Source organism: Pseudorca crassidens, chromosome 6 (assembly GCF_039906515.1).
Source record: "Pseudorca crassidens isolate mPseCra1 chromosome 6, mPseCra1.hap1, whole genome shotgun sequence".
Classification (NCBI taxonomy): Eukaryota; Metazoa; Chordata; class Mammalia; order Artiodactyla; family Delphinidae; genus Pseudorca; species Pseudorca crassidens.
In genome coordinates this window covers 54,308,312-54,327,537 of record NC_090301.1, presented here as the reverse complement: position 1 = coordinate 54,327,537, position 19,226 = coordinate 54,308,312, and the positions used below count along the sequence as shown (strand labels likewise).

Below are 19,226 nucleotides of genomic sequence, written 5' to 3'. Positions count from 1 at the left end.
TTAAATGTTGATTAATTGATTAACAGTGATGTTCAAACATAATTGGTTTTGAAATTATTGGCAATTATGGAAAATGTTTAAAATGGTTGATCTAGAAAGCCATTCAGAGCAAGAGAAATTACACATAGAAACAAAAATTTCATGCCTAGACACACAGGTTTCTCTACAGGCCATTTGCTTTGTTCAAAATTTTAATAAAAATTCGCCTCATTCTCAAAATTTTCTCAAGATTATTCAGAAATTGATGTTAATGCACCACTAACTTCCACTCAAATACTGTGTATTCGCTTATCTGTTTCTGTTAAAATGTCTATATGCTAATGTTCTTTCACAATCTGAATCTTGGAGGGGATGGTCCATGAATGGAACACTACCGTGCATGGTACTTTATTGAACTTACTTTTTCAGCATTGCTCTAAGATCTCCTTCAATTTTCTCTTGTTGCTTCCTTTCATCCACCTGTAGATTAACATTACTTTCAATTTCACCATGCTTGTTAAATGCGACACATCGGTATAATCCAGAATCGGTTTTTGTGGTGCCTCTGATCTCCAGCTTTGCTTCACCATCTTTCTGGTGGATAAAAATTCGACCTCCTTGGCTCAGTTGTCTCCACTTCCCTTTTGTCCACTTAACATTTGGAACTGGATCACCTCCAACTTTCGCAATGAATATTGCAGTGGTTTCTAAGGAACAATGAAAACAAATCAATAAAAATTTAATTTTCCAAAACCAGTTTTTCTGAAATGAAATCAGCAGTAAAATGTACAAGACAGATGAAGATGTAATTTTCATGAAGTACTTACTTTCTACAACTCTCATACTCTGAGGTTCTGATATGAAGAAGAGTTTTCCATCTACTGCTGCTTTCTTAGCTGCTGGGACGGCAGCTGGCTTGTCTAAAACAACACGTTTATATGTTTTTTAAAAAAACCACAATTACCTTCAAATTGTAATAAATAATTTCCTTTGAAAAACAGGCTTTAAGAATATGGCAATGTTACAAATATTACACACTCTATATGAGAGTGGACTATAGAAGACAAAGCAGTTTCATAGACATTTATAACTAGTTGTAGCTATTACATGCAGATTGAACTGCAATCACATTAATCGCATCAAGTTTTATATTTCTCAACTTGGTTTTATCATATAGATTTCCTTTAGGGATATGATATCAGGCTACCTTATGTCACATTATTACAGGATCATTTTTGGAACTCCACTTAGTTACATCCTTTTGGATATGGTGAAAAAAAGGTCAAGAAGTGTGATGGTGAACTTGGGGTACTTTCAGAAAATTTGTGTGGAAATTATTGCCACTAAATCACCTAATATTTCAATTATAATAAGGAGACTATAAATTGCAAATGAGCAGTAACTGATAATTCTAAAAATCTAATTCCATTCTTACTTAAACTGTAATAAGCAAATAAGCAAATAAACACAAGCAGTTGACTTAATCCAAATAATAGTTTTGAGGTGTCTGTACCTTTAATGGTCACTTTTGATTTGCAAGTGTCACTTCCAGCCACGTTTGAAGCTTTGCACACATAATCTCCCGCATCTGCTTTAGACACATCCTTGAGTTCCAGCACAGCAGTCCCATTAGCAAAGCTGAAGCTGCATCTGTCTGAGGGCTTTATTTCCCTGCCAGCCTTCAACCACTGGATCCTGATCGGTTCTGATCCCTGGACGTGGCAGCTAAGCTGCACGAATTCTCCTTCACTAACTGTTACTGGAGTAGGGTGCTGATCAAACACAGGTGGCTTCTTAGGTGCTAGAATTAGAAAGGGATTTTCATGAGGAACATAAAAACAAAAAAATATTAAACTCCAGAAAAGAAACAAGTTTTGCCTCTAACAGGTAGCACTGGTTGCTATAATAGAACTGAATCATGTGCCTTTGTCTCTGAAAGCAATAGTTACATGTGTTGGATTTTATAAATAGAAAAAGGTTTAAAAACAAGCAAAGAACAGATGCCATGCTGCCCATGAGTTACCCAAGCATCTGTGTTTTGCAAACATTAGGCACTGCAAACACTGCACTGGCCGTTCCTATAAATTTCGATGTCATATAGCACACCGTTGATTCTCTCAAACCTGCATGCAGCTGTATTTTCACTGAACCCTAAAAACGGAGGGCCTGTTGGAGAACTCTGCTCATGATATACAATGTTTGCTACCCTCTGGGAAAGAAAGCCAACATTTGAGTAACCATGAGCCCACATGTTAATATGTGATTTTCTCTTATGATCATCTGTAGCTATTATATGCAGCTACAGTAGCATTTAAAATCCAACCTTTGCCCAAAGGAATGAGGCGTTGAAGCTCAGTGCTCAAATGAAAACCCGTGAAGAAGATATCAGTAACATCATGGGAAGGCCATGTATAGCTTGGTGTTATGTAATGATTTTATTGAATGGTTCTGAGACCTACATATAAGGAAAATAAGCAATATTCATGATTGCAAAGATGAAAACTTCTGATATCTATTCATTTTTAAACTCTATGGATAAAAAGCCTCAGAATTCTATAGAAAGTATTTATCTACTCAATGTAAAACCATCATGAATGGTTAAGCATTCATTCTTCATTTAACTAAATGTTTTAAAAATCAAACGCATTTAAGTACTATTAAGTGAGTGATGAAATTAGAATTATAAAAAGTTAACTCAATGACATTAGCTTATTAGTAATATTAATCTATTGATGATATTAACCTACTGTCTGTGCACCCTGACATGGCCAGCTAGATCATCAGAGTTTGTAATTAACTCCCAGTTGTTCAAGGAAGTTAGACTGTAAAGTGATTTTGATGAACTGTCTCATTATATGGATGAAACAAATGGGACCTAATGAAACTTAAAAGCTTTTGCACAGCAAAGGAAAACATAAACAAGATGAAAAGACAACCCTCAGAATGGGAGAAAATATTTGTAAATGAACCAACTGACAAAGGATTAATCTCCAAAATTTACAAGCAGCTCATGCAGCTCAATAACAAAAACACAAACAACCCAATCCACAAATGGGCAGAAGACCTAAATAGATATTTCTCCAAAGAAGATATACAGATTGCCAACAAACACATGAAAGGATGCTCAACATCACTAATCATTAGAGAAATGCAAATCAAAACTACAGTGAGGTATCACCTCACACCAGTCAGAATGGCCATCATCAAAAAATCTACAAACAATAAATGCTGGAGAGGGTGTGGAGAAAAGGGAACCCTCTTGTACTGTCGGTGGGAATGTAAATTGATACAGCCACTATGGAGAACAGTATGGAGGTTCCTTAAAAAGCTAAAAATAAAACTACCATACGACCCAGCAATCCCACTTCTGGGCATATACCCTGAGAAAACCATAATTCAAAAAGAGTCATGTACCAAAATGTTCATTGCAGCATTATTTACTATAGCCAGGACATGGAAGCAACCTAAGTGTCCATCGACAGATGAATGGATAAAGAAGATGTGGCACATATATACAATGGAATATTACTCAGCCATAAAAAGAAACGAAATTGAGTTATTTGTAGTGAGGTGGATGGACCTAGAGACTGTCATACAGAGTGAAGTAAGTCAGAAAGAGAAAAACAAATACCATATGCTAATACATATATATGGAATCTAAAAAAAAACAAAGTTCTGACAAACCTAGGGGCAGGACGGGAATAAAGACGCAGACATAGAGAATGGACTTGAGGACACGGGGAGGGAGAAGGGTAAGCTGGGACGAAGTGAGAGAGTGGCATGGACATATATACACTACCAAATGTAAAATAGGTAGCTAGTGGGAAGCAGCCACATAGCACAGGGAGGTCAGCTCAGTGCTTTGTGACCACCTAGAGGGTTGGGATAGGGAGGGTGGGAGGGAGACACAAGAGGGAGGAGATATGAGGATATATATATATGTGTATAGCTGATTCACTTTGTTATACAGCAGAAACTAACACACCATTGTAAAGCAATTATACTCCAATAAAGATGTTAAGAAAAAAAAAAGAAAGAAAAGTTATATGGATGAAGCCATTATGGTTAGAGGATCAGATTGAGAAGATCTCCTTAAACAATACAGTCTATTTCTTTGCCTCAAGCTATGACTGTGTATTCATAATGATATGCAACATCTTTCCACCCATTTTTTTTTCTTTCTGAGCAAATTTTACACTTTTGTATGAGGTTAATATTCATTTATAGGCTAAAAGCTTTGGGCAATATATGTCAGACAATAATCCTTTAGAAATATCCTTAGAAAAGAGAATGTTTCAGAATGTGATAGAACTCATAATAAGCAAAGGTAATGCAATATTCAATGATGAAAATTTTTAAAAATTTCAAAACAAATGTGCCTCATAAAAATTTATATGTCACTTATGTATGAATTTCAAAGTAGACTTAGACTTCTAACTACCTGAGAGAATTTCGAGATGTGATTTACAAGCTAAGGTACAGTCCATTTATTATATGACACCTACTTTCCTGGGCCACATAATTAAATTACAACTAATGTATATTTTTTAGTAAACATATGTGGAATTGTGGCAAGCCAATTAAATAATATATATTCACATCTGTTATAACTTACTTGGTCGAGATGTCAGAAGAAACACACATGGCTGTCTAATAAGGCAGTAAAGAAAAACACATCATGCCAGGGGCTCTGAAGGTGACTTACCTTTGATGACGACTGAAGATGTACACAGAGCAGAGCCTGCATCATTCCACACTTTGCACGTGTACAAACCAGCGTCGTCCATGCTTGCCTTCTTGACTTGCAGCAGAAGTGTGTTATTCTTGAATGTGATTTCACAGTTAGACGTTGGATGGATCTCTACGTTATTTTTGTACCAAGCGACAGAAATAGGCTGGGAACCAGCAACACGGCCCTCGAGTTTGAAAGAGTTCCTTTCTGTTTCTTCTACTGTCTCCGAGAGTTTTTTAGTGAAAGTTGGTGGAATTAGCCGCTCTGTAAGAAAGTTCAAGGATATATGAAGTGGAATCCAGAAGTAGGTTACTAATAGGAGGCTTTTCAAGAAAGAAAAGTCATATTTTAAGTTCAAAGTCAATGCTGACCAACTGAATACACCATATCAGTGTAATGTTCCTAAACATTTTGGCCTCTTTCCACAAGCTTATTTTATTTTTAAATTAAAACAATTTTTTTATTTTACAGTGGCATATAGTTGATTTACAATATTGTGGGGTTTTTTTCTTTTATTTTCACAAGCTTATTTTAAACTGTTCTCTGATTTATGGGATGGATGATAAGAATAACTTATGGTCATTTACAGAACCAGATATTTGTTAAAAAAAAAAAAAGAAAAAAGCGGGGGAAGGAGTGGTCTTAGGGTTATGTAGGATATATAAAAACTTAGAGAAATACAGATTTTAAAAGATCACCTTTTCTCTAGAGAAACTTATTTCTTCTGAAACATTTTTATGTCAGTGGTTTAAAAATGTGCTAAATTTCATCTGTCCTAATAAAACCGCACCCTTAGGATGTGATATACAAAGATACCTTTTATATTGAGCTGAGCCATGCAGGAGTCCTCTCCCACTTCATTGACAGCATAGCACGTATACTGTCCAGAGTCTCCTTTGTCTACTTTCAGGATTGTCAGGTGGGCACTGTTTTCCAAATAACTAATCTGATAGTTTCCGCCACTTTGGATCTGTCTGTTGTCTTTGGCCCAGGTGACCTTTATTGGTTGTGTCCCAGTCACATGGCACTCAAAGTCCGCACTGTCTCCCACCACAGCATCCACAGGGGCAAGAGGGATGTCAAAGAAGGGCGGGTTCTTCCCCTCTGAGAGGAGAGCAGAAAGACATGGTTTCAGGCTCCATACTTGACCATCCCAGTTCACACAAATCATCCTCCTCTAATTTCAAATTTGGTTATAAAAAATTTAACTACAGAAATAGAAGTTTAAGAATCCACACACCTGTGAGAATGAGTCTGGCACTGGAAGAAGCAGAACCTATAGGATTTGTAGCTGTGCAAGAATACTGGCCTGTAAAACTCCGATCTGTTTGAAAAATATTGAGAGTGGCTACATTATCTAAAAATGATGTTTGTACATTGGGGCCGTCTTTCAACGGCTTGCCATCTTTAAACCAAGACACCGAGATAGGTTCTGATCCACTGACAGCACACTCAAAAACAACTGGCAGCCCAACCGTTTCTTGAACATCTCTCAACTGTCGAGAAAACGACGGTGGAAGTTTTTCCTCTGTAGGAATAGAATTAAAGTAATGAATACTTCTGGACATTTTGAATTTACTGAATAGTCTTCTCACAATTATTGTTATATAAATAAGGGGATTCCTATAAAAATATCAGGAGGTATTCACATATCCTGAATTAACTTGGACTCAAAGAAAAGCAGGTAAATTTTTGGAGCAAAAGTTTTACTTTGATGCCACGCTGACGCATGGTAGGTGTAAAAATATGTAAGCCAGCAGAGAAACTGATTGGCTTAAGGTACATCTCTGGCATGTAGCAGATTTTCTTACTTTTTAAGACTGCTTTCTAGCAATCTGCATGAGACACCCATGGGTGGAATTTAAAAAAATATGGTTACTCATTTTTCTGAAAGATTTAATTATAGAGACAAATGATGACATGATCCTTCCAACTGAAGATTAGTCATTTTATCTCTCTCTGTAAAGGTGATCAAAAAAGAGAAACTGCTAATTTGTAGGCAGAACTACTTAAGAAGAAAGTTTTGCATTTGGGAAGATTTTTCCTAAAAAGAAGACCCTCGCCAGATATTTTAAATCTTGTTCAAAAGAAACACATTCATTCACTTAAAAAATATTGCAATCACCTTGAACAGTCAGGAAAGTTGATGAAGAAACTTCTCCCACACTGTTTTCAGCCCTGCAGATATATTCTCCACTGTCATTACTATCAACCTGGTTGAAAACCAGTGTAGCAACATTGTTCCTAAAATGCATTTTGTAGGTAGTCGTGGGTCTCAATTTCGTATCTCCTTTATACCAGGACACCCCAATTTCAGGGGTCCCAGCAAGTTGGCATTGCAAAGAGGCAGAATCTCCAATGGTCACCTTCACAGGCTCCAACTGCTTGACAAAATATGGTGGTTCTGCAGCCAAGAGAGATAACCAGTCATGAAGGAGACATGCCAGGATGGTTATTTGTATATAAAGATACGAATGTGCAATCACAACACACCTAATATCAGGATTTGTGCTGAACAGGAGTCTTTCCCGGAAGCGTTTTCAATGTAGCAGTTGTACTGTCCTGCATCCTCCACTGTGCTGCTTGGAATTTCCAGGATTGCAGATTTTTCAGTTGTGGTTATATGACACCTCTGAGAAGGAGTTATATTTGTGCCATTTTTCTTCCATGTAACTGAAATGGGAAGAGTTCCAGTATACGTGCCCTCTAGGATCAGGGGTTTTCCTTTCTCTAGGCTGTAATCATTGAGCTTCTTCACAAATTTGGCTGGGGCTGTAGCAGGCAAATTGAAAACATGAAATAAAGCACATACACACACAGATACAGGCACACCTATTACTTCATGTATATTAATTGTAAAAATGCAGAATGGCAGTCAAACAAACCTTTTACATACAGATGTGTTGTACAAGAAGCTTTGCCAGCTTCATTACTAACAATGCAGGTATATTCTCCACTTTGTGATGTATCTACATCAAACAGCTCCAGTTCAGCAACTGAATCCTCCAAAGACACATTACATCTGTCCCCTGGTACTAGTTCACTGCTACCCTTGAACCAGCTGACACTGAACGGGGGTGTTCCTTTTACAAGGCTTGTGAAAGTTACGTTTGCTCCAGTTAAAACATCCATGGGATCAGGTTTCTGAACAAAAGATGGTGGTTCTAAACAAAAAAGCACATACCGGAAAAAGTTTACTACTTTTGAATTCTGATGACAAAAATGTTGAATAAATAATGAAACGCAATTCTATTTCGCTGTTATTTTTAGCTGACCTCTCACAGTCAAAGGAGCACTGCACTCATCAGAACCAGCCACATTAGTAGCTATACATGTGTAGTCGCCGGTGTCCGAGTCTTCCAGCATGTTCACAGTTAAGGCACAAGTGTTATCCGTCAGGGTGGTCTGGTACTTCCTTCCACTGCTGATCTCGTTTCCTTCATGGAACCAGGAGACGGAGATTGGAGGTGATCCATAGACTTTACACTCCATTACCACTGAGGAACCAGACAGACCATTTGTCTCTTTCAATTTTCTTGTGAATGAAGGAGGCACAATTCGGTCTGAATGTGATAAAAATCAAACAAACAAGGACATCAGTTATAAAATGATTTGAAGAGAGAATTATTGTCTTTTTGATGGAATATGCCTAGATCCATTTGGCTCTTCTGTGAGGATATCACAGAGTCCCCAGTGGGGTCACACCATGGAAAGCCTTGAGAATCAGTGGACAAGATGTGCTAGTTGACTTATTAGGAATTTTGGTCTCTCTTTGCTGTGAATTATTATGTGGAGAATTACTCCAGCATAAGTGACAGTAGAAGACTACATATCCTTATTCCTTATCCAGGGATTAAGTGTTACTCCTACCACCCTGAATTGTGGAAATTCCTCCAAAAGAAAGGGATAGAACTTTTGGACTTGGTTTCCTTCTAACTCTATAGGTCTATTACCTCTGATTTTGCTGATTCAGAGGATGTCAGACTCATGTCACGCTGTAGAATGTGGAGTTTCTTATACACACGTATGTAAACCAGGAACTATACTATAATAACAGTGAAACAAAAGCCCAACCAACCAACCTGAAACATGAACTGAGGCTGTGCAGCTGTCTTTGCCCACAGGGTTTTGCACCTCAAAACTGTACACCCCACTGTCACTGGGGGCCACGTTAATAATCTTAAGGCCAGATATTTTGTTGAAGAAGCTGATTTTGTATTTGCTATCACTTGTCAGCTCTTTTGCATCCTTAAACCACTTAGTAGTGAGTTCGGGTGTGCCAGTGACCATGCACTCCAAGGTACAGGTGTCTCCCGTGGTCACTTTTATGGATTCTGGCTTTTCGACAATTGCTGCAGGCTCTGGAACGAGATGTAAATTGTTTTCAAATGTTAAAATCACATTGAAAAACTAAAGAAGACACGAGTACTGGTAAGCGCGTGCCTTCTATTCATGATGACATTCTATCTGCACTAACCGAGGATGGACACCGTGGCGAAGCACTCTTGCATTCCGGCATCGTTTTTGATCTGACAGGTGTATTTCCCGGCATTGGCTGTTTCCACTCTTGAAAACTGGAGGGTTGCAATGTTTTCTGAATAAGAGATCCATATATTGTCACTTTCTCTGACCATCTCCCCCTTGTCTTTGAACCACACCACAGAAATGGGCTCAGTGCCTTCAATAGCAGCCTGAAGCTGAACTTCTTCACCAACGATGGCAGAAATGTCACTGGGCTTCTTCACAAATCTTGGTGGTGCTGATGAAAAAGAGGCAAAATCAGGGATTTAAAATGTGTGGGGCTATGCGTATTTCCCTCAAAGCTATGAATGCTAGGAATCAAACTGGTGATCATGTGTTGTTTCTATTTCTTAAAGAAGAGGCATTTTTGGTGAATGGGAGCAGAGATGCATTAGAGTTTGTACTAAGCAGAAAGAGTCGAACATCTTGGCCTCTCTAGCTTTCTAAATCCAATCAAAACCTACTGGGAAAATTGTCTAAAAGGGTCATTTGTAGGATTTAGAAATGGGATGCGCACTAACTATAAAAGGATTTAGAAAGGAGAGAGGGGAAAAGTACAAGACAGCTAGTGGTAAAGGATGGGGCAAGAGCTGAGGGGCCAACAGGGTATTAAAGTTAGAAGGAAAACTTTAAGCAGAAGAGGATGGAGTCACTCTAACCTTTCAGAGTGATGGAACCAACACAGGTGTCTCCCCCCACGTCGTTCGTGGCTTTACACTGATATTCCCCAACGTCTGCAGCACTGACGCTCAGGATGTGAATACTCGTCAGGAAGTTCTCAGACATTATCTTGTACTTCTTGCCACTCCTAAGTTCTCTCTTGTCTTTATGCCAAGAAACTTGAAACGGGGGGGTGCCCTGAAGCTCACATTCAAGGTGAACATCAGCTCCTTCCAGTGTCTCAACGGGACGAGGCTTTTTGCGGAAAACGGGTGGTTCTAAAATTAGGAAAAAAGGAACATTAGGATGTGTTCTGTAACTATGTAGTTACAAGTAAGAATCAGTTTTCCATTCCACCATAGAGAGAGAACACTACACTCGATTTTCTATTGTGTCCTTTAAAATTTTTAGAACCTCGACGGAGAGTCAAACAGGGAATTGAGAGGACAACTAGGAGGAAGCTAACGTGAAAAACATGAAAGAAGGGTAGGAGCTGACCTTTAACTTTTAAGGTGGTGCTGCTGCTTGCTCTGCCCGCTGCGTTGCGGGCCTCGCATGTGTAGTCTCCGCTGTCTTCTACACTGAGAGCGTGCATTTCCAATACCGCCACCGAGTCATGGAATGACATTCTGAATTTACTGCTCTCTTGAATTTCAGTCTCGTCCTTATACCATAAAACTTTGATTTCTGGAGACCCTCCTACTTTACATTCATATCTTGTAGATTCATCTTGTTTCATGATTCTTGAAGGTTCTAGCTTCTTAATGAACCTGGGGGGTTCTATGGAAGCAAGACAGAAAACACAAGGGAAGAGAAGGGAAGACACGTATAATTCAGGATGAAGTGAAAAATCAAACAGAGAGGTCTTTAGCTCTGGAAAACAAATTTATTTGCTGCAGTTCAAGGAAGAATAGTTAGGTGAAACTTAACTAGAAAATTCCTATAAAATATATTTATTTTTTTAAGCACCCACATCAAATATTACTGCAAAAGGAAAGAGGAAGAGACATTTATCCCTTTTGTGCAATCCTCCTACCAGCAAAAGAATCACTTTGTGCAAGATCACAGTCAGAGTGTGTATCTGTTGGTGAAATCACACTACGGTTTACAGGGATTTGAGAGAGTTTGATTACTTTCTTGTACGTGAACCAGTGCAGGACGGTCTATTTCCTGTGGCTGCAAAGATATCAGTTATGTACCATGAAGAGTCAGAGTAGCAAAATTGGGTTAGATATCTTAATATTTTAAAGTGCTATTTTCTCTTATAGGCCTTAAATAGATATTTCTTCAACCTTCATAATACCCCTTTGAAGTGGGGAGAGCGATCGCTTTCTTCATTAACTGAATCAAAAAATTCAAGTTTAGGGAGATAAAAATAATTAGCGATATATCACAGAGCACGTGGGCTGCTAAATCTAACTCTGTTTTAATTTGAAGTTATTTATAAACTATCACCATTAAAACCCTTAAAAATGCTCTCATGGGTTAGACCAGCAGCTCATTGAGTTAAATGTTTGATTTCTGACCACAGCAGCCTTGGACATGCTACAGAGAGACATGGTTGCCTTCCATGATGTCAGATATTGATGTACTCCCCAGTCCCCTGGCTTCCATTGTTATTTAAGTGGAGCTAGTAGAGGAAAAGAAGTTGACACAATCTGACTCTTCTTGAAGGGGTTGATAGTTTGGGGCTCTGCTAGCCCCTCGAGGAACAAAATCCATTAATTTATAAACTAACGTGGAAAGTAAGTCATTCGAGACAACTTCCTTTTATTGTCCTAAGATAATTTCTTTCAAACTTGGGTTTTCTTGCAATTTCAGCCTTTGAAAATGGACCTTCAGTCCATGTTTGACCAGTTTTATATTTTTTTAAATAAACATTATAAAAAACTTGCTCCCACTTAGAAGACCCTGGATCTATTCAATCACTTCCAATTCCTAGACCATAGTCCTAAACGTATCTTTCAAGCACACGCTTTCTCCTATATTTTCAGATGTTGAAATGAGACCTTATTATTTCACTTGAACAAGTACCTTGTACACCCAGATGAGCAGAACAAGAGTCTTTTCCAGCGACGTTGCTTGCATAGCAGGTGTACTGCCCAGCATCGACTTTGCCTACTTTGAGAACCGTCAGAGTGGCAGTATTTTCAACCAAAGTCATCTTGTAGTTGCCTCCAGGGCGAATCTCTCGGTTATCTTTGGCCCAAGTGATCTTGATTGGTGCAGTTCCAGTTATGTGACATTTAAAAGAACCACTTTCTCCAAGAGCAAGATCTACTGACACAGGCTTTAGATCAAAGAAAGGAGGCACTTCATGGTCTGAAAAGAATGAAGACCAACATGGTGACTTCAGTTTTCATGCTCCCAGACGTGGAGCAGAAACTAAGTGGCACCAGACCTTTGGTGGCCTGGAGCAGTGAAACTGCTTTATGATGAAGAGGGTAATGTGATGAGCTACCCACCTAAGAGGATGAGCTTCGCACTGGATGAAGCTGTCCCAAGAGGATTAGAAGCAGAGCAATTGTACTGACCAACATGGCTCTGGTCAGTTTGCAAAATCTGAAGAGTTGCTACATTATGAACAAAAGATGTTTGCAAATTAGCATCGTCTTTCAAAAGCACCCCATCTTTGTACCAAGACACTTGAAGAGGTTCTGAGCCATTGATGCGACATTCAAATGCAACTGGGAAGCCAAGGGTCTCCTGAACATCCTTCAGTTTTCTTGCAAAGGAAGGTGGAAGTTTGCGCTCTGGAAGGGAGTCACAGACAATCCTTATTTACAAGAGAGAAAACACCCGCAGCATACTTCAACCCATTAACATTGTGACGTTTTTAAGAAAGTGGATCTGTCAACACACAGCAAGACTTGTTAGGAGAACGATCATCACCTTTGATAACGAGCACAGCTGAGGAAGCCACTGCCCCCACGCTGTTTTCAGCCTTGCACGTGTATTCTCCCACATCACTGGGATCCACTTTGTTGATTACTAAGGAGGCAACATTATTTCTGAATTGCATTTTATACGCAGGAGCCGATCGTAGCTTTGTGTGTTCTTTATACCAAGAAATTCTAATTTCTGGGGTTCCATCCACTTTACACTGTAAAGTTACAGGTTCTCCGATGGCTGCTTCCATGTGTTCCAGAGGCTCAATAAAATAAGGTGGTTCTGAGGTAGAAAGGATGGTAATCAATCAATCATACTAGCTAAAAGAGGATGTATTAAAAGAAAGAAAAGAGAGCAATAAGAAGAGGTAACTGTCAACATACCTAAGACAGACACCAGCGCTTCACAAATATCTTGACCGGCCTCATTTTCTATGAGGCAACTGTATTGTGCATAATCCTCTATTGTGCTATCAAGAATTTCTAGGATCGTAGATTTTTCCGTCATGGTAATGCTGCAATTCCGAGATTGTGTAAGGGGAAACTCATTCTTCATCCAGCTCACCGAGATGGGAGGCGTGCCGGTAAACGTGGCCTCGAGAACGATGGGGTTTCCTGTCTCGACGCTGAAATCAGCCAATCTTTTCACAAAGGTGGCTGGTTCTATAAGGAGAAAACAGCAGGGCAGAAGTGGCATCTTCAAATAAAGAATCAGAAAAGAATGCTAAAGATACATGTTTTGGAGAAAAGAGCAAACCTTTCACAAAAAGATGCGTGGTACAGGAAGCACTGCCAGCGTCGTTAGCCACGAGGCAAGAATATTCCCCGCTTTGCAATGGCTCCACCTCAAACAATTCCAGTTCTGTGACAAAATCTTCCAGAGAGATGCTGCATGACTCCCCTGACACCAGTTCCCTGCTGCCTTTAAACCATTTGACCTTGAAAGGCGGGGTGCCTCTAATGACACTGGTGAATGTGAGGCTCATTCCAGGGAGAACTTCCAAAGAATCAGGGGCTTGTTCAAAAGATGGTGGTTCTAGATACCCCAGGAGTGGGGGAGATGAAGAGAAAAAAGAAATCCAATTGAGCAGTGCTTTTGCTCCTTGAAGAAAAGGGAATTAAGACTACACACGAGGGCTTCCTGGGTGGCACAGTGGTTGAGAATCTGCCTGCCAATGCAGGCCACACGGGTTTGAGCCCTGGTCTTCCCTGGTCTGGGAAGATCCCACATGCCGTGGAGCAACTAGGCCCGTGAGCCACAACTACTGAGCCTGCGCGTCTGGAGCCTGTGCTCCATAACAAGAGAGGCCAGGATAGTGAGAGGCCCGCACACCATGATGAAGAGTGGCCCCCGCTTGCCACAACTAGAGAAAGCCCTCGCACAGAAACGAAGACCCAACACAGTCAAAAATAATAAATTAATTAATAATAAAAAAAAGACTACACACGAAGTAATGAGGTGGATAGACCTAGAGTCTGTCATACAGAGTGAAGTAAGGCAGAAAGAGAAAGACAAATACCTTATGCTAACACATATATATGGAATTTAAGAAAAAAAAATGTCATGAAGAACCTAGGGGTTAGACAGGAATAAAGACACAGACCTACTGGAGAACGGACTTGAGGATATGGGGAGGGGGAAGGGTGAACTGTGACAAAGCGAGAGAGAGGCATGGACATATATACACTACCAAACGTAAGGTACATAGCTAGTGGGAAGCATCCGCATAGCACAGGGATATCAGCTCGGTGCTTTGTGACCCGCCTGGAGGGGTGGGATAAGGAGGGTGGGAGGGAGGGAGATGCAAGAGGGAAGAGATATGGGAACATATGTATATGTATAACTGATTCACTTTGTTATAAAGCAGAAACTAACACACCATTGTAAAGCAATTATACCCCAATAAAGATGTTAAAAAACAAACAAACAAACAAACAAAAAGACTACACACGAAGACAAAATAAAGAAATCCCCTGTGAGGCAGTCACTAAGTCAAGCAGCAGCCTGGTGCCTGTGCACTGACCTTGGACAGTCAGGACAGCCGAGCATTCGTCTGACCCAGCCACGTTGGTGGCCACGCACGTGTATGTGCCTGTATCAGAGGGCTCCAAGAAGCTCAGATTCAAAGTACAGACGTTTTCCGAAAAGCTGGACTGGCATTTAGGCCCACTAACGATCTCATTTCCATCTTGAAACCAGCCCACGGAGATGGGTGCGGAGCCGGAGACTCTGCACTCCAAAACCGCCGAGGCCCCCAGGATGGCGTTGGTGTCCTTCAACTTGCGGATGAAGGAAGGAGGGACGACTCGATCTACGTGGAGAAGGGTAGTTTTCCGTTGAAAGAGAAGCCTTATTTTCTACCCCAGGAAAAACGGTATATTCACAAAAACCTCATACTACTCACCCGAAACATGGACAGACACAGTGCAGTTACTTTTACCAACACTGTTTTTCACTTCAAAGCTATATAACCCCTTGTCACTCATTTCTGCACAAGGGATTTTAAGTGAAGCCACTTTGTTGATGAATGTGATGTGATGTTTGCTGTCTGCAGATAATTCTCTCCCATCTTTGAACCACTTAGCTGAAAGTTCTGGTGTCCCAGCCACTGCACACTCTAATGCAAAAGGATTTCCGGTAGTGACAGTCATGGGTTCTGGTTTCTCTATGATTCTGGCTGGTTCTGAAAGAAGTATATTGCATTGAACACAAAGTCTTCTTTCAAACTAAGAGTGTAATCAGTATATTATTGGCTAAGAGTAATATGTGCAGGCAATGATCATGGGTCAATCAACCTGATTTTTTTCTCAGGCTGTACTTTGTTACTAACCTAGGACAGTCAAGACTGCTGAACACTCTCTCATTCCGGCATCATTTCTGATCTGGCACACATATTTTCCAGAGTTAGGTGCTTCTGGGCTTCCAAGCTGGAGTGTTGCAACGTTATCAATGAATGAAATCCTAGTGTTTTCACTCTCTCTGATAATGTCACCTTTATCTTTCAGCCAGACGACAGCAATGGGCTGGAAGCCTTCCACTACGGCCCGTAACTCAACGGCATCCCCAGCGAGGGTTGAGGTGTCACTTAGCTTCTTCACAAACCGTGGGGGTTCTAATGAAAGAAATTTGTGGTTAGAGAAAAAAGATGAGAATCACAGCCACATACATTATTGGTGAAGCAAGAAAAGATGAAAGCAAGAGATAAATATTTTTGTGCCCATGGATACAAACCTTTGAACTTGACAGTGCAAACACACGTGTCACTTCCCACCTCATTAGCAGCTTTGCAGTGATATTCTCCTACATCGGCAGCTTCCAGATTAAGGATGTGGAGACTTGTATCAAAATTTTTTGAAGTGATTTTAAATTTCTTGCTGCTCCGAACTTGCTTTCGATCTTTAACCCACACCACTTCAAATGGGGGGGTTCCCGAAATTTCACATTGGAAGATAACATCAGAACCTTTAAGGGCTCCTACTGGAGAAGGCTTCTGGGTGAAAACAGGAGGTGCTACCAGAAGAAAAGAAGATAAGCAATGAGAGCATTTGCCTAATGAAAGGGAAAAAATATTTTAGAGTCTAAATCGTTGAGTGCCCAGTGTGACCATATGACAGTATACTAACATAAGAAATGACTAGTCATAAAAACTAGTTTAAGAATTGCAAGCAAATCCCCTTAACTAGCCTTTTTATTTTGGAGCTCAGAACATTGCTGAGAAAGAATCCAGATCAGAGGAGAAGGAAGAAAGAAAGCAGCTTAGCATGTCTAACCTTTAATCGTCAGGGCTGTGCTGCAGCTGGCGTCCCCAACACCATTATGGGCTTCACAGATATAGTCCCCAGTATCCTCTGTGCTGGCTTCATTGATGGTGAGCAATGCCACAGAATCCACGAATGACATGTTGTATTTCCAACTTTCATGAAGTTCACCGTCATTTCGGAACCACAAAACTTTGATTTCCGGGGAACCGCTTATTTTACATTCCAGTTTGATGGATTCTCCCTGCTTTGCAACTTTTGAAGCTTCTAATTTCTTAACAAACTTTGGAGGTTCTAGTAAGTCAAAGGAAAAAAACAGCTTACGTTTGTAGCTGAAGAGTCCATAAATACATTTTTAATCTGGTTTATTAGTAAGAATATATGTACTTTCTGAGAGTTCTGTGGTAAAATATATTTATCTTTTCTATTAAATAAACTTTTAATATTTTTAATAGAGAATTTAATTGGCAAGTTAATCTTTGTAGTTTGGATATGGAAACTAAAACATGTAAGTTAATGTATTATAGAGGTATTTGATCAAAATGGTAAGTCAGAATGCCACATAATAGGAAAGAGTGAAAAAAGAGAGAGTTGAAACAACATTTAACAAATTTCAATTAAACAACCCTCTGATAAGACTACTTTTAGAGATACACTAACTTAAAGAACAAAATAAAGAGAAAACAGAACTTCGATGAATGTTGCCTCCACCACTAACATACAAATTCCAACATGATCCAGTTATTTTATCCCGAACATTTACAAACTAAAGAAACTTTTCAAAGAAAATTACACAACATGGGAAAGAACAATATTGGTAAATGCCATGTGAAGATACCTTTTACACTGAGTTGAGCTGAGCACATGTCTTTGCCAACATCGTTGGTTGCTTGGCAAGTATATTGACCAGAGTCTCCTTTGCCTACTTTAAGAATTCTCAAATGGGGAGTGTTTCCCACACATGTAATTGTGTAGTTTCCTCCAGGACGGATTTCCTTGTTATCTTTTGACCAAGTAATTCGCATTGGTTGAGCACCAGTAACATGACACTCAAAGTCAGCACTTTCCCCAGCAATAATATCTATAGATACAGGCTTGATGTCAAAGAAGGGAGATTTCTTAGGTTCTGAAAGATGAGAAGAAAAGGCAACATGGGTTTTTTTTCTCTTTTTTATTGGCCGTTTCTACTTTGACAATGACTAAGAAGTCATGGTTTGCAAAGAGAGAGAGTAACATAGGAACAAACCTCTTGCTGTCAGTCTAGCACTGGAAGACGCTGTTCCAAGTGAATTAGAAGCTGAGCAGGAGTATTGGCCAGAGTGACTCAAGTCTGTTTGCAAAATTTTTAAAGTTGCCACATTATCTACAAATGATGTCTGTAGATTTTCATCATCTCGTAAAAGTACCCCATCTCTATACCAGCACACTTGGATGGGTGTGGAGCCATTCAGTCGACAAGTGAGGGTAACTGGTAACCCAACAGTTTGTTCGATATCCTTCAATTGCCTTGCAAAGGAAGGTGGGCGCTGGGACTCTGTTGGAAGACAAGTAATACTTGAGGCATTAGTAGATGAAATAAAAATTTCCCCATAAAGATAAGAGTGAAGACAAGGAAAAAAGAAACTTCTTAATTTCTAAAATAATATCATCACCTTGAATTCTGAAGACAGCCTTAGAAGAAGCAGTCCCTATACTGTTTTCTGCTTTACATGTGTACTCTCCACTGTCATTGATGTTCACTTTATTAAAAACAAGTGTGGCCACATTGTTTGTAAAATAGGTCCTGTATTCAGGAGTTGACCGTAACTTGGTATCGCCTTTGTACCAAGACACTGTAACTTCTGGTGTCCCAGCAACTTGGCATTGTAAAGAAACCGAATCTCCAACTGATGCCTCCAGAGGCTTCAGTTCCGTAACAAAATAAGGTGGTTCTAAAGAAGAAAGATTCACAGTCAGCAACTGGAATTAAAGAAAAGCACACAAACCATGCCTCATGTTAGACAAATGCCAATCATTTGAGAATAAGAAACACACCTAATGTAGATACCAGAGCTTCACAAACATCCCTTCCTGCCTCGTTTTCAATCTCGCAAGAATACTGTCCTGCATCTCCTTTTGTGCTATTCAGAATTTCCAGGATGCAGGTCTTCTCTGTTGTGACTATGTTGCATTTTTCAGATGGTGTAATGTTCACACCAGCCTTTTTCCAGGTAACTGAAATGGGGAGTGTTCCAGTGTAGGTGCTCTCCAGAATGATGGACTTCCCTGGCTCTACAGAGTGATCACTTAATTTCTTCACAAATACAGCTGGTTCTGGGGAGTGACAAAGCACAGCAGTTAAACACAGTGAAAACACAAACAAAGATGTCCCTTAAAAAGTAGGAAGCACAAATGCACTGGAGCAAACCTTTTACAAAGAGACGGGTAGTGCAGGATGTTTGGCCGGCATTGTTAGAAGCCACACAGGTATATTCCCCACTCTGAGATGTGTCGACATTAAATAATTCCAGTTCTGCCACGGTGTCTTCAAAATAGATGTTACATCTGTCTCCTTTCACCAGTTCTCTGGCACCTCTGAACCAGCCAACCTTGAACGGAGGTGTTCCTCTAATGACACTTGTGAAGGTGATGTTTTTGCCTGGTAGTACTTCCAAAGGTTCAGGTTCCTTCACAAAAGAGGGTGGTTC

General features: G+C 39.9%; 1 protein-coding gene across 41 annotated transcripts in view; it reads right to left on the bottom strand.

The window, feature by feature from the left end:
• TTN (titin) overlaps positions 1-19,226 on the bottom strand; it is a 282,014-nt gene that overhangs the window by 173,272 nt on the left and 89,516 nt on the right. For all 41 annotated transcript variants that reach the window (XM_067741398.1, XM_067741403.1, XM_067741365.1 and 38 more), the window contains exons 70-98: positions 18,947-19,225; positions 18,574-18,852; positions 18,192-18,470; positions 17,786-18,073; positions 17,378-17,665; positions 16,552-16,833; positions 16,013-16,291; positions 15,612-15,893; positions 15,186-15,464; positions 14,805-15,092; positions 13,538-13,816; positions 13,165-13,443; positions 12,785-13,063; positions 12,358-12,645; positions 11,927-12,214; positions 10,391-10,672; positions 9,892-10,170; positions 9,189-9,470; positions 8,794-9,072; positions 7,987-8,274; positions 7,597-7,875; positions 7,205-7,483; positions 6,837-7,115; positions 5,952-6,239; positions 5,528-5,815; positions 4,685-4,975; positions 1,493-1,780; positions 807-899; positions 401-686 (exon numbers count right to left, since the gene is read on the bottom strand). In XM_067741398.1, the coding sequence (XP_067597499.1) occupies positions 401-686; positions 807-899; positions 1,493-1,780; positions 4,685-4,975; positions 5,528-5,815; positions 5,952-6,239; positions 6,837-7,115; positions 7,205-7,483; positions 7,597-7,875; positions 7,987-8,274; positions 8,794-9,072; positions 9,189-9,470; positions 9,892-10,170; positions 10,391-10,672; positions 11,927-12,214; positions 12,358-12,645; positions 12,785-13,063; positions 13,165-13,443; positions 13,538-13,816; positions 14,805-15,092; positions 15,186-15,464; positions 15,612-15,893; positions 16,013-16,291; positions 16,552-16,833; positions 17,378-17,665; positions 17,786-18,073; positions 18,192-18,470; positions 18,574-18,852; positions 18,947-19,225 (8,017 nt within the window). The remainder of the gene's footprint in view (positions 1-400; positions 687-806; positions 900-1,492; positions 1,781-4,684; positions 4,976-5,527; positions 5,816-5,951; positions 6,240-6,836; positions 7,116-7,204; positions 7,484-7,596; positions 7,876-7,986; positions 8,275-8,793; positions 9,073-9,188; positions 9,471-9,891; positions 10,171-10,390; positions 10,673-11,926; positions 12,215-12,357; positions 12,646-12,784; positions 13,064-13,164; positions 13,444-13,537; positions 13,817-14,804; positions 15,093-15,185; positions 15,465-15,611; positions 15,894-16,012; positions 16,292-16,551; positions 16,834-17,377; positions 17,666-17,785; positions 18,074-18,191; positions 18,471-18,573; positions 18,853-18,946; position 19,226) is intronic.